The 26,609-nt window shown below is 38.2% G+C and overlaps 2 protein-coding genes across 9 annotated transcripts in view; one reads left to right on the top strand and one right to left on the bottom strand.

Moving 5' to 3' along the window:
* CCSER2 (coiled-coil serine rich protein 2) overlaps positions 1 to 26,609 on the top strand; it is a 162,786-nt gene that overhangs the window by 67,127 nt on the left and 69,050 nt on the right. For 7 of the 8 annotated variants that reach the window (XM_060286121.1, XM_030862786.2, XM_060286119.1 and 4 more), the window contains 2 exons: positions 1,180 to 1,270; positions 9,102 to 9,264. In XM_060286121.1, the coding sequence (XP_060142104.1) occupies positions 1,180 to 1,270; positions 9,102 to 9,264 (254 nt within the window). Of the gene's footprint in view, positions 1 to 1,179; positions 1,271 to 8,268; positions 8,406 to 9,101; positions 9,265 to 26,609 lie in introns of those variants that run through there. The other variant, XM_030862792.2, reaches the window with a different exon arrangement.
* LOC115856456 (S-methyl-5'-thioadenosine phosphorylase-like) lies at positions 19,519 to 20,668 on the bottom strand. The gene has a single exon (XM_030862794.2). The coding sequence runs from the start codon at positions 20,656 to 20,658 to the stop codon at positions 19,807 to 19,809; it is 852 nt and encodes a 283-aa protein (XP_030718654.2). The 5' UTR covers positions 20,659 to 20,668; the 3' UTR covers positions 19,519 to 19,806.

Here is a 26,609-nt window from a genome sequence, read left to right as displayed (position 1 = left end):
AGGTTAAATAATTATGCAGCTTTTTTGTTCATTTTAAATAATAACAATTATTCCAATTACTCTTAGTTCTCAGTGGATCCTGGAAGGAAGGCCCAACACAAAATTGAAAAGATTTGTGTGGAATATCCAATACAGGAAACACTTCTAATTTTATTCATATTATCTGTAATAAAGTAGATATTCCCCTTCTGTGAGTGTTTTTCAAGGTCATAATCTCTCAGTCCCATTTAAAGATTTGTGAATTTGTGATCTTTTTACTTGTATATACTAAGGCAAGATTTTGCAGTATTAGATCAGTTTTTGGACTGGAGGGATTCACTAGTGGGCTATAGGTCAAACTGAGTTCATTACCTTAAACTTAGTTTTTGTTTATTTAGTTATTTAGACTTCAGAATAAGAGTCTTCTAAAGCAAAACAGTACTTTTCTAAGGATAGATAATAGCTAACAAGATTGCAAATAGAACCCAGGAGGGACTGCTTATAACCAATTTGAGTAGTCCAGTCCTACTGTAGAGAAAGAACAAATTAAGATAAACCAAGGAAGCAGTAGTGGTGCTGAAAGTAGTAGTAGCATCTGTGTTTGGCTCAGGAAAGGAAATGTAATAATGACATCATTAAAGACTCACTTCATTAATTTATGTAAGTAGTCAGATTCCTAGAGATAATAAAATACCACCTCCCACACCAAATATGAATACATCCTGTGAGATTGTTTACCATTTTTGATTATTCATGTTATTAGGGAAGTTGTTAAAAGCGTGGACTCGGGAGATTGACCTCCTGTTGTTCACATTCTATTTTGGCCAGGGATTTAGATTTTCTGTGCATTAGTTTCATCATGTATAATATGGAGATTATACTAGTCACTAAATCATAGTGAAGACTGAAGAAATCAATATCTGTGAAGTGCTTAGAACAATATCTTGCAGATAGTGAGCACTGTGTAAGTTTTTAAAAATACAAATAAAAATTACTGGTGGGGAAGAAGACTAGGAAAAGGATGTTACAAATAGCTTAACCAAGTAAACCAGTTGAATCTATTTTTTTTTTTAATTTTATCTTTAAAATCTATTCTTAACCACACAAACATTGAGTAAAATAAGATTCTCATATAGTGATGTTTGAAAATAATGATTACACTGAGCTAGGTTATAGCATTTTTTCTGCTTTTGTTTACAGGATATTCTGAATAATCTTGAATCATGTGACCTTGAGGATGATGACCTTATGCTTGATGTGGATCTGCCTGAGGATGCACCTCTTGAGAATGGTAGGGGGGACAATATTGAACCTTCAGAAGTATATAGTTGAGCTACTTGACTACATCCAATTTGGTATTTGTTATTTACAGACTTCCTTATCTCTATGGTGGTAGCCTTTTCAGGCTGAGAATTTATCATAAGTGATGTTAAACAGGTTCTTTTGCAAAATTATTTAAATGTTTAAAACCTGACTTTGTAGGTCTTACGTATAACTGTATGATCCAATAAGATTGTATACCTATATCCTAAAGTATCTGGTAGATAGGATTTGTCCTTTTTTCCCTTTGTCTTATCCAATTTTTTATTCCTTTATCTCATTTTGATTTTAAGAAAACATAAATTTAGAGAAAAAGAGATATCATTTGACTTGTAAAACAGCAGCAAAAACCATTAAGTTAATAAATACTTTTAAAAAATCAATTCTGGGAAAATGGTGACCTGAATGAATCATTCTATCCTTTTTACTCTCAAATCTGGTCTGTCTTCGTCTCTGGATCCCAGTAACTGCTGGAGTGGGGCTTTAGATAATCCATGTGCAAGAGGGGCCTGGGTGCTCTTGCCCCCGTTGCCATAGCATTTGAAGGATTTTCTGTCTTAAAGACTTGTCAGGAACCAGAGACCAGCCTAGGAATCCTCTGGGGCAAGGGTTGAAATGAGGATCCTCCTGGAAGAAGAATCTTAGAGAGCTGTGGATTCCCTGTTAGTCAACATTTGCCAGGTTTCTTAGGCCTTCCAGGGGCCAGGGATGAACTAAAAAGGGTAGTGAAGTCCTTTTTATACATGTTGCTAGAAAAATGCAAGGATATTTCAGAGAGCGTGGTTCGTTGTTCTAGTGCTTCATCGAGGTACAAGGAGCCTGCTTGCTGTTCACTTTTGTCTTATGGTCAGGGTTTTTTGCTTGTTTTTTCTTTTCCCCTGCTGCCAGGATGCTGTATAATAATCACTCTTAGAATCTCAGTGGCTTTCAAAATAAACATTTATTTTTCTCATTCATGGATCTTTGTATTAGCTGGGATAGCTCAGACTGTGGGACTGAGTTCAGGTCTACTCCTTGCTTCTTCATTTTGAAACCAGGACTCCTTGGAGCAGGTTGTGCTCATGGCAGATGGCAGAAGGACAATAGGGTGCGGAGAAGCTTGCATATAATATCTCTTAAAGTCTTCACTTAGAACCAGCACACTGGTATTCTACCCACATTCTGTTGGCCAACGCAAGTTACATGGCCAACCCTAAGAGCAGTGCGACTTGGAAGTATACTCTATTCACAGTGCGAATCTCTGCAGCAGAGGACATTGGATGTATAAGTCTATTGAAGGACAGAGTGTAGAGCTGAGAACAGTATCTACTCTACCACAGGGGTAGAGACTGTTGCATCTTCTTGTGGTTCTGCTGTCACTTGGGATACTCTAGCAATCAGTGCTGAGTTCTAGTCAACTGAGAAAGAAAAACCACAGCCAGTACCCAGGAAGAGGAACAGGGAAAACAGCAGAACTCCCGGGATTAGAGTGGCCGAAAGAGATGATAATGAGAGCACTTAGATTCAATTGCAGCACAATACTTTCTGGAGCTTATTATAAAAGAAGATTTCCCAACAAAACAGTTCAATCGATGACAGAAAGCATAGTTGAAATCTGAATTAGTGGCCTGGAAGATCAAGTGGAAAAGTATTTTAGAACACAGAAGAAAAACATAAACCATTAATGATTATAAGGGAAAAAATAATGAGACTTTATGATTCAGGAGATTTAATGTGAAGTTTTAAGGGCTGGTAGTGAGGAATGAAGGATTTACCTTCATGGAATAAATTATCTAATGCATTTTACTTTGACAGAACTATAACAACTTCTCTTTGGAAACCTTAGCTAAACCAGGAAGTAGAGAGATGGCATTGGTCTTAGAGCCTGCCTCATCTTTAGAGCACAACAAAAAGTTATCCATATAGTAGGTAAAAGTAGAATCACAAGGCAATTTAAACTTTCTGAGGTCTTGGCTGGGGACTTGTGAAAAGTAGGAGGGAACTCCTGAGGTATAACATCTCACATATATTATAGATTTTCCTTGGAGAAGGCAAACAAGTATTGATTATTTTGAGCTAATTGAACACGGAAGAAAGCAGAACCTGGATCTAAAATATGTAGCCTTCAGAGGCACCAAAGATAAAACAGTATTTAGATTTGGTACTACTGGGAAGGAGGGAATGACTATTCTCTTTATAGGTCTGAGGTCCTGAATGACTATACCCACTGCTGCTGAGTTTTTTTATTGGCAGGATAGGAATGTTACAAGGATTGGTACAAGGTTTAAGGGGTCTTCTAATATACTTAGACTATTGGTTTTAGTTGCATTTAGCTTCTGGTTTTTGAAGCTACTGTGCAAATTTGGGTAGAGTTTTGGATGGATCACTCTGGATTTTATGGGTTCAGCCCCACTAATTCTGCCAGTATCAGTGGAATTTTTGTCAACAAGAAGACTGGCACCTTGTTGAGATCTTTAGTTTGGGTTTGATTTGGACACAAGTTTGCTGTGACTTTATTATGAATAGGGAAGTCATCTGGGATTTCAAGGAAGAGGCCATGAAGAGAATATTTATCTGGCAATTGCATTTGTGAGCCTATTAAGGTAGCATATGTGGTAGCACAGACAAGGAAAGAATGTTTGTTGGTCAAATGTTTCTTGGACAGTTATGGGCTAGGACTTGGGAACTGTCTGAGTTATTGGAGATAGCTACACTGGGTGGTTTAGTGACACTGAGGGGGAGGTTATATAATAGTCACAGGGTTTAAAGTTGATATTATAGTGCCTATATCAATAATATATTTTCAGGGTTGTCCTTTACTGTTTAGAAAATTTTATCTTTGAGTTTAAGGGTAAAACCTGAAATTGGGTGCTTGATTTTTCCTTCAGAACACTTTGACTAATCGCCCACTTATTTTTTCTCTTTTATTTCTTAGGCAATGCAAGACAGTTTTTCAGTGCCCTGCTATTTATCTATAAGTGTATCAAGAGACTCCTTTCTCCAGTGTTATATCTCGTTATATGTGAAGGACATCATTTTATTCTGAGTCTTATTCTGCTTTTTTCTAAGTCTCTTTCCAAGCACTGGAAGTCTGGCAAGGGAGGAGGGAGACGAGGTCACATCTCTTTCAGAATCTATTCCTGAATGCTATCTGATGGTGTTAGTCTATCTGTGAAATCTCTAGTGGATTTATTCTTCCTTTGCTTACAGAACTGAATCAGAGCCCAGTCTACATTCACAGGAAATACTTTGTTGACAGCCTCTGAAAGTCCTTTTCTAACTTCTGATTTCCTCTGCAATTGATGGAGTTCAGGACACACGACCCCAAAATATGGCACCTTGGCATATTGAATATTTTAAGCTGAAGGAGTTTGAGAAAATGGCAGAAGCAGAAAAATCACTCTGATTTCCTCCCCCTCTTGCCCATCTTCCCTGAAACAGGTCATAAAACCGTCATGTGAGGGGCACCTTCCCCATACCTAGAGGAAAGGAGCATCCTTATCTCTGAAGACAAAGTTAGACTAAGAAGATCCTAACAAACAGGCCTTGCTAAAGTTTCCCCCAGTTTACCACACTTAGACTCCTTAACCTGTCACATTCCTTCTTGACTGTCTACTCTTCATCAAGCCTAGCATAAAAATATACAGGTCTAACTGTTTCTTTGGGTCTTCATTTTCTCATGAAGGCTCCCATGTCACATATTAAATAAATTTGTATGCTTTTCTCCCATTAATCTATCTTATCAGTTTTATTTTCAGGCCCTAAGAGAGTTGAGAAAATCTTTCCTCCTCTACTACACAGTCGTGGGTTCTTCAGTCAACTTTAGGTTTTTCACACTGTGCTTTTTCTATTCTGTTTTTATGCACCTAGATTTCCTTCTAATGTATGAACTAATTGATATAAATCTGGAGGCCCTGGATTATCAATTGCTAAAAGTATTCTAAATTCTTCTGGAAATTTCTCCCAGTCTTGTTTAGACCTTAGAAAGTCTGTAGCTATGGCTCTCAGCTCAGGATGAGACCAGATCCAAGTCAACCTTAAGGGAATTTTCTGTCTTCTGAAGGAGGGTTAAGAGGTATAGAGTTTTTTAGGTTTCTGGTCAGCTTGAGGGGTAGGGAAAGAGGTTAAAGGGAGAGATGGGGTGGAGGGAAATTGAATATAGAATGAGGGAAGAGGAATAAAAGGAAAAAGGACTTTAGATTTGAGTAGCAATTTGGGAGGATCTAAAAAGAGAGACCATTTTCTTTTATATTTTTCTTTTACCTTGGTGAGGGAATCTCTTAAGGAAATTTTGGAATCTGAATTTCTTTTAGCGGACCAGTGGGTATTTGAGCTTTTCTTGCTTTTTGTTCTAAAGTGTCTCTCATATAAACAGTTTGGTTATACCAAAGGCATAGTTGTATTGTTTTATTCTCTTGCTCAGAAACTTCTAATGGCCACTCATTGCCTACAGATTAAAGCCTAGCATTTGGCACATTCATAGCATCATCCTTAGGTTTATGAAATTTCCATAGTATACATTTTCTTAGGTGTGATCTTTCTTCCACTCGTTCTGTTTTAAACTTTTCTCTGTTGAAAAAGATATCTTTCTAATTACTTCCTGAATCCTATCCCATCAAATTATGGTGCCTATTAAATTGCACTTACTTCATGCTATTAATATATTTCCTAAGGCCACTTTTTTGCTAAACATTTTATTGAGATATAGTCATATGAGGTCAATAGTATTGTCCTTTACCACTTTCCAATTACTGTATTTTCTTCTGGAAATTTATCTTTTCAGTACTAATGGCATTTAGTAATATCAACTTCATGATTTTTTTTTTTAGCATGAGCTTTTCTCCTTTCAAACCAAATTTCATTTAAAAAACTTTCTTGTTCATATTGTAAAACCTTCTGCATGACACATCCTTTCCAGACTTTCTGATATGTAATTTCTTCCTGCTATCTTCATAGCCAGTTGTTAGTCATAGATAGGAATACTACCTGTGTCAGCCATTATCTTCTTAGGACTTTAAGTTATTAGAAAGAATCTAGGGTACTTTTGGCATCATATTTCGTTCTTTATCAAATCAGAAGAAATGGGTATGATGAGTGTTAGACATAGGCATCTCCATATCCCATACCTTTCAGTTAGCTATGTTAGATTCTCTTTCCCTCATCACAGGGTAGAAGTACTGAAAATTCTGTCTCCTACTCATAGTAAAAAACCTACTAAAATCTGCCTTTTACTTTGGGAGCTAGAAAGCCCCTTTAGAAGGCGTTTATTTATTCTCTATTCCTAAACTCATAATTAGGGTCAAATCTGGTGTGTAGATAGTTTTGATCAGCATATTGGTTAAAATTTTTTTTGGAAAGCCTTTAGGTTTGCCTCATCCTTCCCTATGATATTACACATTCAGAAGGATTTATTTCCTTTCTTAGTCTTGTTTGTCCTGTTCCTTCATTGGCGCTGGAAACTGGCTTTAAATTAACTCCATCTTGTAATTTTATTGGCTTTCCATTTTATTTTCTATGTTATTTCTTTCTCTCTGCCCTTAGTCTTTTCTAAGAAACCACCACTAATGTTATTTCGCATTCTCTTCTTAGTAACATTTTAAAGTGTATCAAAACATGATTGATGGGTACTGCAGGTAGTAGTATAAGCGGGACCCTTCCTTCCTTCAGAGTCTTGGAGGAGACATTTTTCTGAGAGTTTAAGCCCCCCTCTGTCCCAATTCTAACAATAGTGTTTTGTAGTCACGGAAAATATTTGTTTCCGGTGCCTATTTGTCGTTATGGTGATGGTTGAGTTCATGTTTCAATGAAAGTGCTTTATTTGGAGCCTGTGTGTAGTACCAACAATCTTTAGTAAATACAAAAGCAGCACATCATTTTCTGCATTATAATTTCCCACAGCATTTAACCCCATCTCCTGACTTGTTTTCCTGATTAGTGTGCTTCTTATTACTCTGAGTGCACTGTGTGGATGATATACTAATTATATATCAGATTCTTATTGCAGAATTTCTTTTTTGGGGAGTGAGTGGAATTTTACCTGTGTGAATTAAGAGGAAATATGAATTCAGATTTAAAAGTAGATATAGATTATCCCTCAGCTATACAGAATTTCTTAACCTAAAGTAACATTTTAATGCCATTTAAAAATACTTAAGGAAGTTAACTGAGTCTATGAGTATAATGTGAATGTCAACTAAAAGCATTTTTAAGCCTTCTTAGGATTATTTTTCAATTTATTTTTCTTTTGCCGTCTTATATTCTCCTCCTTACTTTTGCGGCATAATGATCACCATGCCTTTATTTACGTAACAGTCCTGTTTTCTTTATTGAACTTTAAAAAAATATGTATATCTTAATTTATCCCAATAAGATGATGAGAAATTGTTAGAAATAATTTCAAATGTAAGTCTTCTTTAAAAAATTTTTCTTAAAAAAAATTTGTTTAAACTATAAAACCTATCGTTTTTTTTCCCCAAATTGATTTCTCTAATGGAAATTTTCTAATAAACAAAATTTCAATGTCTTTTAGAACCTTATTTAAATTGTTACTCATATACAAGTAATGTGTTCACAGTGAGTTCAGTGTATATGAGAATTGAACATATACACTTTAATTATATCAACCTTTTTTTGGAGTGGGGAAGTTTGTTTTTATCTGGTATACTGTAATCAGACACTTGCCATGTATCAAATTCAGGTTTAGGTTAAGTTAAAAAAATCATTTAAATAATAAGGTTTTTTTAAAAATTTTAATTGGGGAGGATTACGTTGATTTCTAAAGCTTTCTTATCACAAGGGATTCTGAACATGCAGAATTTGAACTTTCTCATGTAATAATTCTCAGACTAGAGAAACCTTTCCTGTTCCTGCCTTGGGTTAGTGTTTAGTTGTATTTTTAGTAACAGTCTTAACTCAGAGGCTATGTAAGCACTGAGTGAAGATGGAGTCACAGGGTAAACTGGGCTTGCTTCCCACAGGGAGGGCTGGGAGTTGAGCAGGAAGGAAGGCCTGTTTGTCAGTGCCTTGTATGCAACTATGTCTGAGTAGGCAACAAGCGACACAATGTCTCCCTCGTACAAAGTAACTCTCTTAGTGAGTGCTCAGATATGTGAGGAAAAAGTGTTTGGGTAAGTGAAGGAGAAGCTTGGGGTGTCTCAAAGAAATTCTTTTCATGTTTTTGTGGCATTTAGATTTCAGGGAGTGTACTGTTTGTTGCTGCAAAGTACTGGCTTTGTTTTCAGTGGCATTTTTGAACAAGCTCCACTGTCGGCAGATTGGAGCATTTTACTTTCTAAAACTGTGAGCTTAATTTAAAAAATATGATTTGTTTATGATGAAGAGTTAATTTGTGCTTCTTGAAATCAGTAAAAATTAATTGTGGCATTCATTTTTTGGAATGAGTTCTCTACCAGACTTAAAATCTTCTACTTTTTCTTGTCATTTTCATTCTGAAGTCAGAACCAACTACTGATAATGATGAAAACCACTTAAAACTGACTACTGGTGTTTAAAATGTATAATGTTGATTTCAAGGATAATTTGCTTGTTTTAAAACAGTGGGACTGTTGTTACTTAAGTGACTGTGATAATGAAAGTTCTATAATTTACTTCAGTTTGAATAATATAAAGTTTGGTTTTCACTGAAAGAACTAGTCATTTTTCTTCTGGAAATCTTGATTTTGTGGTTAGCTAACATAAATGGCTGGTAGTTTTAGAACATTACTTTTATATTTTCAGCAGCATTTAATTATTGAGCTGTAAGTAGTTAGCTTTTATAGAGTTTGTGTACATGTTTCTAGTGTTTCGCTTTTGAATTTGTCTAGTGGAGTGTGACAATATGAACCGCTTTGACCGATCAGACAGAAATGTTCGGCAGTCTCAAGAAGGATTTTGGAAAAGGCCACCCCAGAGGTGGAGTGGACAGGAGCATTACCACCTTAGCCATCCTGACCACTATCATCACTATGGAAAAAGTGACTTGAGCAGGTGAGTCTAATTTCAATTATATTTTCCATCTTATTAGTTTAGAATCATATTTCCGCCCACCCCTTAAAACTGTTTTTCGTCTTTGTTTTTAGAGGCACCAAAAAACATTTCAAGTTATATGTGATACTAATTGGAATAATCTGTCTAATTCTTTTCTTTTGACTCAAATCTTTTTTCATTAGCTGTTTGAACTTTAAATTTTTGCTGTTTGAACTTTAAATTTTCGTGTGATTTTCTGGTTCTTATTTGGGAATGATCAGAGATGTTGACTTTGTTGAAGTTTATTATGTTTAAGATATTAATGTGTAAAATTAGTTTCAAGTGATTTGTCTTCTTTTGCTTATATAATAAATTGAAATTTTAAAATTCCTCAAGTACTGTACTAGAATTCTTTTTCTTTTTGAAGTGTACCATAGTCTTTAATTTGGTCAGACCTTATGTATAGTGTGGCTGTATAGTCATTCAAACCTGGGATCAAACCCTGGCCTGGTACAACTTAGTTTTGTGAGCTTAGATAATTTTTTAACCCCTCTCTACTTCAGTTTACCATCTGTAAAACATACTTAATAATACCTTTCTCTCAGTGTTCAAGGATCAGGGATAAAAGTGCCTGGAACAGTGTCTGACTTACTATAGGCACCCGATGGCAGTTATTAATTTTTTCCCTTTTTACTCTGTCATCTCATTCTCCTAGGGATTTGAGGTCCTTTTGGAGCACATTTACAATACAAATAATAAAATTGGGATAAAGACACAATGGAAGGGGGGAAACTTAAGGCACTGTATAGTTCTTGAAGTAAGAAAAAAAATTAAGATTCCTTGCAGCAAAAGCAAAGAACAAAACTTGATCCATTACAAGATTTATAATATATATAAGATAAAGGGTATGTTTCTCAGTTAATTTGCTTTCATGAGATAGAAACCTGAAAGCAGTTGCTTTGCATGATTTCTTATAAGGAGACTACCTTGTGATATAGTGGACAGGTCTCAGAAAGCTTCCCAAAGTAGAAATAATGATAAATTCCTTAAGTCTGTATTTTCTTTATGTTCTTCAATCCATGCTACAAAAAACTCTTAAGTGACAAAAGGCAGTTGTACAGTGGATCATGAAACAGTGAGGTCCAACTAAAGATCCTTCTGTTGGTAAAATTTGATGCCAGGATAAAATTTAGAAGATCTGGAAGAATGTATGGAGTACATACCCTTCCAGGCATTATTTTGGCTGTTCTGTTTCTGTTATCTGGGCTTTTGATAAGGAATGGACATCAGAGAGTTGGTATTATCAGGCAGGAATCTGATGTAAAGATAGTCTTCATTGCTAATAATGAAGATGATGCTTCCTTCATCTTTGATGGTTGGTTTATAAGAAGGTAAATTTAAGGCCAACTTATGAAAATTTAGAAGCCTACCTAAAATATGAACCTTTGCTTATAAGACAAGATTTATTCAACCATTTGAGAAGTATTTTTTGAGAACCTGTATGTTGAGCTCTGTGCTGAATTCTCAAGCTGGAATGAAGTTGGAGATGGTGTGAGAGGTGAAAGCTGTAGATTGGTAGTGGCTTCTGGGAGCATTGTTTTGAGGAGGTTAAAAAGAATTATGCAGTGTGTGAGGTCAGTTGGAATCATTGCAATTATCAGGTAGGTAGCAGACTCTTGTGCCTTTTCCATCCCATACAAATATGAGTAGTAAATACTTCCTGCTGCCAGGGTGTTTAGTGTATGGGAGAGACAGGTATGTAGATAGTTATAATGCAGTATTAGTACAGTGTAATGATGAGAGGTGCCTCAGAGTGTTGTATACAGGACTCCAGGAGCATACAGGTTTTTGTCTAGGATAGTGATGCATAAAGAAAGTTCCTGTTGAACTGATAACCATGACTGTAGCAATTGCAGAGGATCAGTTTCTGTAGAAGGGTGAGTATTCAGATGGAAAAAATAGCATGTGCAAAACCATGTATGAAACAGTGACATTTTCAGAGAACTGCTCTTAGGTTCCTAGCTGAATTGGTAGTTCAGGAGGAACTACCAATTGGAGGAATGAATAAATGTGATCTCTAACTGTAGATAGCAAAATTATCTATGCATTTTAAGATAAAGGGTGGCAAATTTCAGCTTTGTGAGACTATTAATCAGAATATCCAAAATGGAATGAATTACCTGGAGATAGCAGTCTCTGTCCCTGGGAATGATCAAGAGATCAAGAGATCAATGAGATCTCATTGATCAAGAGATCAATGAGACTGATTATTTATCTGCCAGAAAAGTTAAGCAACATTTTTCAAAAACTGTATTCCTGGATTTCAGTAGGTATAGAAAAGGGAGACTGATCAGATGAGTATAGGAAGAACAAGTTAATCGAAGTTAATTTTTTTTTTTAAATAGTAGACTCTGCAGTGCCTTTAATATATAATTATAGTACTGTGATGTTACAAAAGGTGGTACAGGAAAATATGTAGCCATTTTCCAAAACATGAGGACAAATCCCTTCTACACAGTGTATTTTGAGGGACTAGTGGTTTGTGGATCATCCACACTTGTGAGTCTCGATGAGGAGAGAGAAATGCACAGAACTCTTGGTGGTTGCTAATCTGACTCAGCGCAGAACTTCCCAACAAGTGAACTGACACATACTGGTTTGTTATGACTGGTTATAGGTTAACCAGTTTATGGATCCCCTCAGGCTTTTGGGTAGCTGTGCGAGGTTTGGGACTTCTAGATTTCTCAGAGCCAGTTATGGGGATGGGTGGTAGAGAGAGAAATCTCATCCAAGATAAGCCTTACTCCAGCAAACCTTAAAACTATTATTTTCTTTCTATACCTTGATTTTAAAAGAATTGGATGTACTAACCCCAGGGTCTTTTAATATTACATGTGTAAAAATTCCTCTTCCCATTCTATGACTTCTTGAATGTTGCTGGTTCCCTTTCCTGTCTGTCCTTCAGTTCCCATCGTTGTCATAATTAATTACAGGATTATGTCTTAATCTGTAATTCAGGGGACTGGTGGTTCAGAACCACTTATCTACTTTCTCTGTATTTTTGTCAGTACTGTTTCTCTTTTCACCTGGCCTATCCTTTTATTCCTCTTTTCTCCCCAGACCTCCCCTTTTCCCTGCACCCTCCATTAACCATATGGAATTCTCTCACATCTTAACAAACCCATATCCTTGACTTCTTCACCTATATTCTCCTGATTGTAACTTTTTCCTAAATGTACTAATTCCTCAGTAGCATTCTTACATGAAAGATTCTTATTTTCCAGGCACTCTAGTACTGTGCTGTTTAGGGGTGAGGTCTTTGTCTTCGCTCCTCATTGTTACTTCTAAATGAAGTGTTCTTAAGCCTCTTTCATTTGACACTTAGGGCATTTGGCTTTATCAACTCCTCCTTAACGGTCCCAATCCCTAGCTCACAAAAATCTTGGCCCTTGGCTCACTTTCCCTCTTCATTGTAAGCTTTGCTACAACTCTGAGTGTAGCCTCCAATGTTCATGTGCATGATTCATTTAACCTTCCGACTACCTAGTTCCTTGGGAGTCTCTTATATATAAGATCTGTCATCTGAGAATAGAGATAGTTTTACCTTTTTCTATTCAATCTGGATGCTTTCCCTTTTTTCCCCCCTGCATAATTGGCTAGAATCTCCAGTACAAGTTAAGGAGTGATGAGAGCAGACATCTTTGTCTTCTTTCTGATAGTAGGAGCAAAGCATTTGGTCTTTCACTGTTAAGTATGATGTTAACTGTGGGTTTCATAGATACTCTTTATCAGGTTGAGGAAGTTCCCTTCTATTCCTATTTTGTTGAGTGTTTTTTTTTTAATCACAAACAGGTATTAGATTTTTTCAAATGCTATTGCTGTGTCTATTGAGATAATCATTTTTCCTTTCATTCTGTTCATGTGGTGTATGACTTTGATTTTCAGATGTTGAATCAACCCTGCATTTCTCGAATAAATCCCTCTTGGTCATGGTATCCTTTTAGATGTTGCTAGATTCAAATTGCTAGTGTTTTGTTGAAGATTTTTCTGTATACATTCATAACAAATACTGGTCTGTAGTTTTCTTGAGATGTCTTTGTCGTTTTGATATTATCACATAAATTGAATTGGGAAGTGTTTCATTTCTATTTTTGAGAGAGTTCATGAAGGAATTTTGTTAATTCTTCATTAAATGTTTTATAGAATTCACCATTGAGGTTATTTGGGTTTTGGCTTTTCTTTGCAGTGAGTTTTTTGTTTGTTTGTTTTTGGGTTTTTTTTTGCGGTACGCGGGCCTCTCACTGTTGTGGCCTCTCCCGTTGCGGAGCACAGGCTCCGGACGCGCAGGCTTAGCGGCCATGGCTCACGGGCCCAGCCGCTCCGCAGCATGTGGGATCTTCCTGGACCGGGGCACGAACCCGTGTCCCCTGCATCGGCAGGCGGACTTTCAACCACTGCACCACCAGGGAAGCCCTGCAGTGAGCTTTTTGATTACTAATTTAATCTCATATATTCTGTGCATGTCTGTTTGGTTTCCTTAGTTTGTAGTGTTGCTCAAGTCTTCTGTTTCCTTGCTGACCTTCTTCCTAGTTGTTTTATCCATTAATGAGAAGGAGGTATTAAAGACTCCAACTTAAGTATATCTTGTAGGGAAGGTTTGATAGCAACAAATTCACGCAGTTTGTGTTTATCTGGGAATGTTTTAGTTTCTCTTTAATTTTAAAGGATAGTTTCGCTGGATATAGGATTCTTGGTTGATAGGCTTTCTTTTAACGTTTTTTTTTTTCTGTCCTTTTTATTTTATTTTTTTTAAATTTTAACAGCTTTATTGATACACAATTCACATCTAATACAGTTCACCCATTCAAAGTGTACAGTTCAATGGCTTTTTATATTCAATATCTACTGAATTGTGCAATAATCACCACAATCAATTTTACAACATTTTCATCACCCCTGAAAGGAAACCCTACATTCCTTAGTCACCCCCCTACCCTACTCGCCCATACCTTCCAGCCTTAGGCAACCACTAATCTGCTTTCTGTCTCTATAGATTTGCCTGTTAGGATATTTCATATAAATTGAATGATACAATATGTTGTCCTTTGTGTCTGGCTTCTTGCACTTAACATGATTTTTCAAGGTCCATCCATGTTGTAGCATGTATCATTGCTTCACTTCTGTTTATCAACAAATACTAATCCATTGTATGGATATGCCACATTTTATTTATTCATTCACCAGCTGATGGTCATTTCATTCTTTTTTAGTTTTGGTCTATTATAAATAATGCTGCTATGAACATTCGTGTACAAGTTTTTGTGTGGATGTATGTTTTCATTTCTCTTGGGTATGCCACCTAAGAGTAGAATTGCTGGGTCATATGGAAACTCTTTGTTTAAACTTTTGAGAAACTTCTAGACTGTTTCCTAAAGAGACAGAACCATTTTACATTCACATTTACAGTTTATTAGGGTCCCAATCTCTCCACATCCTCGACAACACTTGTTATTTGACTTATTGATTCTAGGCATCCTAGAGGATGTGAAGTGGAATCTTGTGATTTTGATGCACACTTCCATGATGGTTAATGATGTTGAACATTTTTTATATGCTTATTGCTCATTTATATATCTTCTTTGGAGAAATATCTATTCATATCCTTTGCTCATTTTATTTATTTTTTTATTTTATTATTATTATTTTTTACATCTTTATTGGAGTATAATTGCTTTACAATGGTGTGCTAGTTTCTGCTTTATAACAAAGTGAATCAGTTATACATATACATATGTTGCCATATTTCTTCCCTCTTGCATCTCCCTCCCTCCCACCCTCCCTATCCCACCCCTCTAGGTGGTCACAAAGCACCGAGCTGAACTCCCTGTGCTATGCAGCTGCTTCCCATAGCTGTCTATTTTACATTTGGTAGTGTATGTATGTCCATGCCACTCTCTCGCTCTGTCACAGCTTACCCTTCCTCCTCCCCATATCCTCAAGTCCATTCTCTACTAGGTCTGTGTCTTTATTCCTGTCTTACCCCTAGGTTCTTCATGACATTTTTTTTTCTTAAATTCCATATATACGTGTCAGCATACGGTATTTGTCTTTCTCTTACTGACTTACTTCACTCTGTATGACAGACTCTAGGTCCATCCACCTCATTACAAATAGCTAAATTTCGTTTCTTTTTATGGCTGAGTAATATTCCATTGTATATATATATGCCACATCTTCTTTATCCATTCATCCGATGATGGACACTTAGGTTGTTTCCATCTCCTGGCTATTATAAATAGAGCTGCAATGAACATTTTGGTACATGATTCTTTTTGAATTATGGTTTTCTCAGGGTATATGCCTAGTAGTGGGATTGCTGGGTCATATGGTAGATCTATTTGTAGTTTTTTAAAGGACCTCCATACTGTTCTCCATAGTGGCTGTACCAATTCATATTCCCACCAGCAGTGCAAGAGTGTTCCCTTTTCTCCACACCCTTTCCAGAATTTATTGTTTGTAGATTTTTTGATGATGGCCATTCTGACTGGTGTGAGATGATATCTCCTTGTAGTTTCGATTTGCATTTCTCTAATGATTAATGATGTTGAACATTCTTTCATGTGTTTGTTGGCAGTCTGTATACCTTCTTTGGAGAAATGTCTATTTAGGTCTTCTGCCCATTTTTGGATTGGGTTGTTTGCTTTTTTGTTATTCAGCTGCATGAGCTGCTTGTAAATTTTAGAGATTAATCCTTTGTCAGTTGCTTCATTTGCAAATATTTTCTCCCATTCTGAGGGTTGTCTTTTGGTCTTGTTTATGGTTTCCTTTGCTGTGCAAAAGCTTTGAAGTTTCATTAGGTCCCATTTGTTCATTAGGTCCCATTTTTGTTTTTATTTCCATTTCTCTGGGAGGTGGGTCAAAAAGGATCTTGCTGTGATTTATGTCATAGAGTGTTCTGCCTATGTTTTCCTCTAAGAGTTTGATAGTTTCTGGCCTTCCATTTAGGTCTTTAATCCATTTTGAGCTTATTTTTGTGTACGGTGTTAGGGAGTGATCTAATCTCATACTTTTACATGTACCTGTCCAGTTTTCCCAGCACCACTTATTGAAGAGGCTGTCCTTTCTCCACTGTACATTCCTGCCTCCTTTATCAAAGATAAGATGACCATATGTGTGTGGGTTTATCTCTGGGCTTTCTATCCTGTTCCATTGATCTATCTTTCTGTTTTTGTGCCAGTACCATACTATCTTGATTACTGTAGCTTTGTAGTATAGTCTGAAGTCAGGGAGCCTCATTCCTCCAGCTCCATTTTTCGTTCTCAAGATTGCTTTGGCTATTCGGGGTCTCTTGTGTTTCCATACATTTTGTGAAATTTTTTGTTCTAGTTCTGTGAAAAATGCCAGTGGTAGTTTGATAGGGATTGCATTGAATCTGTAGATTGCTTTGGGTAGTAGAGTCATTTTCACAATGTTGATTCTTCCAATCCAAGAACATGGTATATCTCTCCATCTACTTGTATCATCTTTAATTTCTTTCATCAGTGTCTTATAATTTTCTGCATACAGGTCTTTTGTCTCCTTAGGTAGGTTTATTCCTAGATATTTTATTCTTTTTGTTGCAATGGTAAATGGAAGTGTTTTCTTGATTTCACTTTCAGATTTTTCATCATTAGTGTATAGGAATGCAACAGATTTCTGTGCATTAATTTTTTATCCTGCTACTTTACCAAATTCATTGATTAGTTCTAGTAGTTTTCTGGTAGCATCTTTAGGATTCTCTATGTATAGTATCATGTCATCTGCAAACAGTGACAGCTTTACTTCTTCTTTTCCGATTTGGATTCCTTTTATTTCCTTTTCTTCTCTGATTGCTGTGGCTAAAACTTCCAAAACTATGTTGAATAAGAGTGGTGAGAGTGGGCAACCTTGTCTTGTTCCTGATCTTAGTGGAAATGCTTTCAGTTTTTCACCATTGAGGACGATGTTGGCTGTGGGTTTGTCATATGTGGCCTTTATTATGTTGAGGAAAGTTCCCTCTATGCCTACTTTCTGGAGGGTTTTTATCATAAATGGGTGTTGAATTTTGTTGAAAGCTTTCTCTGCATCTATTGAGATGATCGTATGGTTTTTCTCCTTCAATTTGTTTATATGGTGTATCATGTTGATTGATTTGCGTATATTGAAGAATCCTTGCATTCCTGGGATAAACCCCACTTGATCATGGTGTATCATCCTTTTAATGTGCTGTTGGATTCTGTTTGTTAGTATTTTGTTGAGGATTTTTGCATCTATGTTCATCAGTGATATTGGCCTGTAGTTTTCTTTCTTTGTGACATCTCTGTCCGCTTTTGGTATCAGGGTGATGTTGCCCTCGTAGAATGAGTTTGGGAGTGTTCCTCCCTCTGCTATATTTTGGAAGAATTTGAGAAGGATAGGTGTTAGGTCTTCTCTAAATGTTTGATAGAATTTGCCTGTGAAGCCATCTGGTCCTGAGCTTTTGTTTGTTGAAGGATTTTAAATCACAGTTTCAATTTCAGTGCTTTTGATTGGTGTGTTCATATTTTCTGTTTCTTCCTGATTCAGTCTCGGCAGGTTGTGCTTTCCTGAGAATTTGTCCATTTCTTCCAGGTTGTCCATTTTATTGGCAGAGTTGCTTGTAGTATTCTCTCATGATCCTTTGTATTTCAGCAGTGTCAGTTGTTACTTCTCCTTTTTCATTTCTAATTCTATTGATTTGAGTCTTCTCCCTTTTTTTCTTGATGAGTCCGGCTAATGGTTTATCAATTTGGTTTATCTTCTAAAAGAACCAGCTTTTAGTTTTGTTGATCTTTGCTATCGTTTCCTTCATTTCTTTTTCATTTATTTCTGATCTTATATTTATGATTTCTTTCCTTCTCCTAACTTTGGCATTTTTTATTCTTCTTTCTCTAATTGCTTTAGGTGCAAGATTAGGTTGTTTATTCAAGATGTTTTGTGTTTCTTAAGGTAGGATTGTATTGCTATAAACTTCCCTCTTAGAACTGCTTTTGCTGCATCCCATAGGTTTTGGGTCGTCGTGTCTCCATTGTCATTTGTTTCTAGGTATTTTTTTTTTTTTAAGTTTCCATTTTCTTTATTAAAAAACAAAAATCACCAACTCATGGAAAATAATTCATCAAATCATAAAAAGGAGTAGAAACAAAAAATCAAATGTCAATTTAAAGAATATCTGACACACTATAATGTGTGTATACAGTCTCTTAAATAATTTAAGATTAGCTCCATATTAAACACCCAGCTTTTCTCACATTGTTGCAAACCCAAGTATTGTTCTGACTATACAGTCATTAATTATCTTTTTTAACAAAAATAAAGATTGAACTCAAACAGAACTCCTCTTAGTATTGCCATTTTAACTTTTGCTGCATTACCAGAAACAGTGTGTTTTCAAGAACTGGATTTTTCTAAGCCCATTTTTATTTTATTTTTTTTAGTTTTTATTTTATTTATTTATTTATTTTTTTTGCGGTACGTGGGCCTCTCACTGTTGTGGCCTCTCCCACTGCGGAGCACAGGCTCCGGACGCGCAGGCCCAGCGGCCATGGCTCACGGGCCCAGCCGCTCCGCGGCATGTGGGATCCTCCCGGACCGGGGCACGAACCTGTGTCCCCTGCATCGGCAGGCAGACTCTCAACCACTGCGCCACCAGGGAAGCCCCCATTTTTATTTTTAAAACTTCACTATTTGATTATATTCATTGTAGAAAAATGTGAAAATATGGAAAAATATAAAGAAAATTAAAAATTTATCCAATATCCCTCCCCCCAAATATAATAACAAAAGAGTATATATCTTTCTATTCTTTGTACATATTTAAAACAAAATTAGTACTGTAAAATGCTTCTATATCCCCATTTCATATTATACAGCAACAATTTCCTTAGTACGTTAAATATTATGTGAAACCATGATGTTCAGTTGGCTGCTTCACAATCTAATTAGAGCTTAACCATGATTACCTCCAGTTGTTGGATATTCAGATTGTTTTGAATATCTGCTATTAAAACTATGTTCTACATCCTTCTTTATACATAATTATTTGTATGTATCTCTGATAATTTCTTAAAGATAAATTCCTAGGAGTAAAGTAACCAGCACAAAGGGTATTTTTTAAGCCTTGTGATACATTTTACCAAAATGCCCTCCAAAAAGATTATACCAATTCACAGTCACATCAATAAATAGTCTAAGAGCTATTTCTTCACATTCCTTGGAAACATAGGAATGTTACTGCTTACCTTTACTGTTACAAATTTGGGGGAATGGTGAAAGGTGTCTTCTTTTTTTCTAATGTGTAAATATTTCCCCACGTTTTCTGGTTATTTGCTTTCCTTCTGTTATTTGAAGCAGTCCAAGTCTTTTAGAAGGCATCTCTGATGTGAGCAATGTCTTGTCTTATCACTTGTTCTTCCTTAGGGGGCAAGGGCACAGAAGCTGCATATCTCTTCTGTGTTTTCTCAAGCAGGAATTCCCCAAATGATTGGAGTTAGAAGGTTACCTTGTCTTCTGGGCAGCCATGCTATTTTAATGTCTTGGTAACATAACAGAAAACTGGGCCATTTTCCTAATGTTATGGAGGGTTTCTGACCATTCCGTGGATCCTATCTGAGGTATGGTAGTGAGAAGTAAACTTTTGGCTTTATTGGCATTTTCTTTCAGGGTCTTTAAGACCCGGTCCACAGAAACTACTTCCTCATGCTCCTTCCAGCAATCATAATCTGTTGCCATGGCGATACTTGCGTAGCAAATTCCAGCCTCCTTAGCAAGAATCACCTCTGGAACTGTGGTCATGTTGATAACATCCGCACCCCAGGTTTGGAACATGACACTTTCTGCCCGGGAGCTAAAACGAGGTCCCTCAATTGTGATCATTGTCCCTTTTGAGTGGCACCGGAGTCCTAGCTTCTTAGCGGTGTCTATGAGGACCTCTCTTGTTTTAGGGCAGAACGGCTCAGCCATTGGAATATGACACACTCCTCTGGCACAGGAATGATTTCCGTCGTAGAAGGTCTGAAGCCTTCTGGTAGTCCTGTCAATGAACTGATCAATAATGATGATATCGCCAGGCTGAATCTCTTCCTTCAAGGAACCGCAAGCTGTGGTCACTATGACATGTGTACAGCCCTCCTCCTTCAGAGCCCAGATGTTCGCCTGATAGTTGACTTTCGAAGGCATGATGGTATGCTGCCTCCCATGCCTTGCAAGGAGGACGCAATCAACATTCTTTATCTTCCCCAAAATTAAGGCATCAGAAGGCTTGCCAAATGGAGTGTCCACATATTTTTCGGTTCTTCCTTCTAAGATTTCTGGATCATCCAGGCCTGTCCCACCAATTATTCCAATCTTCACGGCCGCGGGAGTGGCACCTGAGGCCATGGCTGCGCGAGGAAGGTGTTTCTAGGTATTTTTTGATTTCCTCTTTGATTTCCTCAGTGATCAGTTCGTTATTAAGTAGCGTATTGTTTAGCCTCCATGTGCTTTTATTTTTTACAGATCTTTTCCTGTAATTGATATCTAGTCTCATAGCCTTGTGGTCGGAAAAGATACTTGATACAATTTCAATTTTCTTAAATTTACCAAGGCTTGATTTGTGACCCAAGATATGGTCTATCCTGGAGAATGTTCCATGAGCACTTGAGAAAAATGTGTATTCTGTTGTTTTTGGATTGAATGTCCTATAAATGTCAATTAAGTCCATCTTGTTTAATGTATCATTTAAAGCTTGTGTTTCCTTATTTCTTGTCTTTTTTTTTTTTTTTTTTTTTGCGGTACGCGGGCCTCTCACTGTTGTGGCCTCTCCCGTTGTGGAGCACAGGCTCTTGACGCGCAGGCTCAGTGGCCATGGCTCACAGGCCCAGCCGCTCCATGACATGTGGGAACTTCCCGGACCGGGGCACGAACCCGTGTCCCCTGCATTGGCAGGCGGACTCTCAACCACTGCGCCACCAGGGAAGCCCTCCTTATTTATTTTCATTTTGGATGGTCTATTGGTGAAAGTGGGGTGTTAAAGTCCCCTACTATGAATGTTTTACTGTCGATTTCCCCTTTTATGGCTGTTAGTATTTGCCTTATGTATTGAGGTGCTCCTATGTTGGGTGTGTAAATATTTACAATTGTTATGTCTTCTTCTTGGATTGATCCCTTGATCATTATGTAGTGTCCTTCTTTGTCTCTTCTAATAGTCTTTATTTTAAAGTGTATTTTGTCTGATATGAGAATTGCTACTCCAGAGTTCTTTTGGTTTCCATTTGCATGGAATATCTTTTTCCATCCCCTTACTTTCAGTCTGTATGTGTCTCTAGGTCTGAAGTGGGTCTCTTGTAGACAGCAAATATATGGGTCTTGTTTTTGTATCCATTCAGCCAGTCTGTGTCTTTTGGTTGGAGCATTTAATCCATTTACATTTAAGGTAATTATCGATATGTATGTTCCTATTCCCATTTTCTTAATTGTTTTGGGTTCATTATTATAGGTCTTTTCCTTCTCTTGCCTAGAGAAGTTCCTTTAGCATTTGTTGTAAAGCTGGTTTGGTGGTGCTGAACTCTCTCAGCTTTTGCTTGTCTGTAAAGGTTTTAATTTCTCCATCATGTCTTAATGAGATCCTTGCTGGATTGAGTAATCTTGGTTGAAGGTTTTTCTCCTTCATCACTTTAAATATGTCCTGCCAGTCCCTTCTGGCTTGCAGAGTTTCTGCTAAAATATCAGCTGTTAACCTTATGGGGATTCCCTTGTGTGTTATTTGTTGTTTTTCCCATGCTGCTTTTAATATGTTTTCTTTGTATTTAATTTTTGACAGTTTGATCAATATGTGTCTTGGCGTGTTTCTCCTTGGATTTATCCTGTATGGGACTCTCTGTGCTTCCTGGACTTGACTAAGTATTTCCTTTCCCATATTAGGGAAGTTTTCAACTATAATCTCTTCAAATATTTTCTGAGTCCCTTTTTTTTTCTCTTCTTCTTCTGGAACCCCTATAATTTGAATGTTGGTGCATTTAATGTTGTCCCAGAGATCTCTGAGACTGTCCTTAGTTCTTTTCATTCTTTTTTCTTTATTCTGCTCTCCAGTAGTTATTTCCACTATTTTATCTTCCAGGTCACTTATCCATTCTTTTGCCTCAGTTATTCTGCTATTGATGCCATCTAGAGTATTTCTAATTTCACTTATTGTGTTGTTCATCGTTGCTTGTTTCATCTTTAGTGCTTCTAGGTCCTTGTTAAATGTTTCTTGCATTTTGTCTATTCTATTTCCAGGATTTTGGATCATCTTTACTATCATTATTCCGAACTGTTTTTCAGGTAGACTGCCTATTTCCTCTTCATTTGTTAGGTCTGGTGGGTTTTTATGTTGCTCCTTCATCTGCTGTGTGTTTTTCTGTCTTCTCATTTTGCTTATCTTACTGTGTTTGGGGTCTCCTTTTTGCAGGCTGCAGGTTCATAGTTCCCATTGTGTTTGGTGTCTGTCCCCAGTGGCTAAAGTTGGTTCAGTGGGTTGTGTAGGCTTCCTTATGGAGGGGACTAGTGCCTGTGTTCTAGTGGATGTGGCTGGATCTTGTCTTTCTGGTGGGCAGGTCCATGTCTGGTGGTGTGCTTTGGGGTGTCTGTGGACTTATTATGATTTTAGGCAGCCTCTCTGCTAATGGGTGGGGTTATGTTCCTGTCTTGCTAGTTTTTTGGCATAGGGTGTCCAGCACTGTAGCTTGCTGGTCGTTGAGTGAAGCTGGGTGCTGGTGTTGAGATGGAGATCTCTGGGAGATTTTCGCTATTTGATATTATGTGGAGCTGAGAGGTCTCTTGTGGACCAGTGTCCTGAAGTTGGCTCTCCCACCTCAGAGGCACAGCACTGACTCCTGGCTGCAGCACCAAGGGCCTTTCATCCACATGGCTCAGAATAAAAGGGAGAAAAAGTAGAAAGAAAGAAAGAGAGAGAGAGAGAGAGAGGGAGGGAGGGAGAGAGAGACGGAGGGAGGGAGGGAGGAAGAAAAGAAAGAGGATAAAAGTAAGATAAAATAAAATAAAATAATTAAAATAAAAAATAATTACTAAGAAAAAATTAAAACAAAAAACGGACGGATAGAACCCTAGGACAAGTGGTGAAAGCAAATCTTTACAGACAAAATCTCACACAGAAGCATACACATACACACTCACAAAAAGAGGAAAAGGAGAAAAAATAATAAATCTTGCTCTCAAAGTCCACCTCCTCAGTTTGGGATGATTCGTTGTCTATTCAGGTATTCCACAGATGCAGGGTACATCAAGTTGATTGTGGAGCTTTAATCCGCTGCTTCTGAGGCTGCTGGGAGAGATTTCCCTTTCTCTTCTTTGTTTGCACAGCTCCCGGGGCTCAGCTTTGGATTTGGCCCTGCCTCTGCGTGTAGGTCATCTGAGGGCGTCTGTTCTTCACTCAGACAGGACGGGGTCAAAGGAGCAGCTGCTGCGGGGACTCTGGCTCACTCAGGCCGTGGGGAGGGAGGGGCATGGATACGGGGCGAGCCTGCGGCGGCAGAGGCCGTCGGGACGTTTCACCAGCCTGAGGCGTGCCGTACGTTCTCCCAGGGAAGTTGTCCCTGGATCCCGGGACCCTGGCAGTGGCGGGCTGCACAGACTCCTGGGAGGGGCAGTGTGGATAGTGACCTGTGCTCGCACACAGGATTCTTGGTGGCGGCAGCAGCAGCCTTAGCGTCTCATGCCCGTCTCTGGGGTCCGCGCTGTTAGCCGCGGCTCACGCGTGTCTCTGGAGCTCCTTTAAGCAGCGCTCTTAATCCCCTGTCCTCGCGCACCAGGGAACAAAGAAGGAAGAAAAAGTCTCTTGCCTCTTCGGCAGGTCCAGACTTTTCCCGGGACTCCCTCCTGGCTAGCCGTGGTGCACTAACCCCCTGCAGGCTGTGTTCACGCTGCCAACCCCAGTCCTCTCCCTGCGCTCCGACCGAAGCCCGAGCCTCAGCTCCCAGCCCCGCCCGCCCGGGCTGGCGAGTGCGGGTCGGCACAGATCCTCTGTGCGGGAATCTCTCCGCTTTGCCCTCCGCACGCTTGTTGTTGTGCTCTCCTCCGCGGCTCCGGCTCCGAAGCTTCCCCCCTCTGCCACCCGCAGTCTCCGCCCGCGAAGGGGCTTCCTAGTGTGTGGAAACTTTTTCTCCTTCACAGCTCCCTCCCACTGGTGCAGTTCCCGTCCCTATTCTTTTGTCTCTGTTTATTCTTTTTTCTTTTGCGCTACCTAGTTACGTGGGGAGTTTCTTGCCTTTTGGGAGGTCTGTGGTCTTCTGCCAGCGTTCAGTAGGTGTTCTGTAGGAATTGTTCCACGTGTAGATGTATTTCTGGTGTATCTGTGGGGGGAAGGTGATCTCCCGCGTCTTACTCTTCCACCATCTTCCCGATTCCCCCCTCTTTTAACGTTTTTGATCCCTATGCTTTCTGATGAAAAATCAGCTTGTAATCTTATTGAGCATGTCTTCTACATAATAAATCATTTTTTTCTTTTTTTTTTTTAAGGAATTTTGCCTTTTTTTAAAAAAAAAATATTTATTTATTTATTTATTTATTTATTTATTTATGTGTTGGCTCTTCGTTTCTCTGCGAGGGCTTTTTCTAGTTGCAGCAAGTAGGGGCCACTCCTCATCACGGTTCGCGGGCCTCTCACTATCGCGGCCTCTCTTGTTGCGGAGCACAGGCTCCAGATGCGCAGGCTCAGCAATTGTGGCTCATGGGGCCAGTTACTCCGGGGTATGTGGGATCCCCCCAGACCAGGGCTTGAACCCGTGTCCCCTGCATTGGCAGGCAGATTATCAACCACTGTGCCACCAGGGAATTCCATAAATCACTTTTTTCTTGCTGTGTCAGGATTCACTTTTTCTTTGGCTTTTGACAGTTTAACTATGATGTGTCTCTTTTGGTTATGATATATCATATTTTGGAGTTTGTTGAGCTAATGATTAGAAAGCGATTTCCTTAAATGCCTTACACCAGTAAGTTTCGCAGCCTTTTGCCAAGGGGCTCTGTGTGTGTGTGTGTGTTCAGGGGTGCCTTCAGCAACCTGATAAGCAGATTGCAGCACTTTCTTAGCCTTCATTTCCTGCTTGCTCAGAGGCTCAAGGTTAGCAAAAGGTGAAGGATTAAGAACTCAGGTATTTCCATGGCTTTCTCTATGCCCAGGAATATGTTGGAGCTTTCCAAAGACTCCTGTGTACATCTCATTCCTCAGGTTTTCCTTTTAAGTTTTTTGGTCACCTTCTTGTTTGTTCCAAGTGGTATTGCCATCTTAGGCAGCTGAGGTTTAAAACAATTGCCACTGATTTTTTTTTGTTTGTTTTTTTAAAACAAATGTACTAGAGATAAGGCTGTTCCCCCTGAGGGAGCCCTGAATGAGGCCAAATAAAACAACTGCTGAGAATGGGCCTTTTCTAGGGAGGTGCCATTTAGGTCAAATAGTAACAATTCTCTAGAAATGGTGCTTTTTGGAGAGTTCCAATCCCAGTTTACCTCCTATCCCAGCCCCTAGAGATTGCTGAATTTCACAGCCATTGTACTTGTAAAGCTTTTGTTTTGCAAGCCAACACAGAGCTAGGAAGATAGGCAGGGAAATAGAATAAATTAAAATGTCACAGAGTTTGTTCTTCTCATGAGATTCAGGTAGTTTTTTTCAGTAAGTGCTCTTCAGTTGTTGCAAGCGATTCCAGAGCTCTGAAAAAGTTTTGACAAATTTGCCAGTATTCTCAGAGCTTTTATGGAGGAGTGGATTTTTGAGATCTTTTATTCTGCCATTCTGTAAGTACTTCCTTCTTTTCCTTTTGTCATGGATTTTTTTTTAAATTGCCTTATTTTTTAGAGCAGTTTTAGGTTTACAGAAATTTTGAGCAGAAAGTACAGGGAGTTCTCATATATTCCTTCACCACTTATGCACAGTTTCTCTATTACTAACATCTTGCATTAGTGTAGAATATTTGTTACAATTAATGAGTCAATGTTGATACATTATTATTAACTAAAATTCATAGTTTATATTAGGTTTCATTTTAAATGCCTTGAACCAATAAGTTGTGTGTACATTCTATGGACTTTGACAAATGCATGATGATGTATATCTACCATTACTGTATCATACAGAATAATTCTACTGCCCTTGAAACCCCACATCCTCCATCTATTCATCCCTTTCTTCTCCTCCCTATCGCTACCCCCTGGCAACACTCCTGACAAACACTGATCTTTTTACTGTCTCCATAGCTTTGCCTTTTAAACAGAATGCCATATAGTTGGAAACAGAATGTAGCCTTTTCAGATTGGCTGTAGCCATACGTGTTTAAGGTTCCTCTGTGTCTTTCCATGGCTTT

Source organism: Globicephala melas, chromosome 16 (assembly GCF_963455315.2).
Source record: "Globicephala melas chromosome 16, mGloMel1.2, whole genome shotgun sequence".
NCBI classification, from domain to species: Eukaryota; Metazoa; Chordata; class Mammalia; order Artiodactyla; family Delphinidae; genus Globicephala; species Globicephala melas.
Note: the sequence above shows the minus strand (reverse complement) of the source record. Positions and strands in the feature narration are given on the sequence as shown.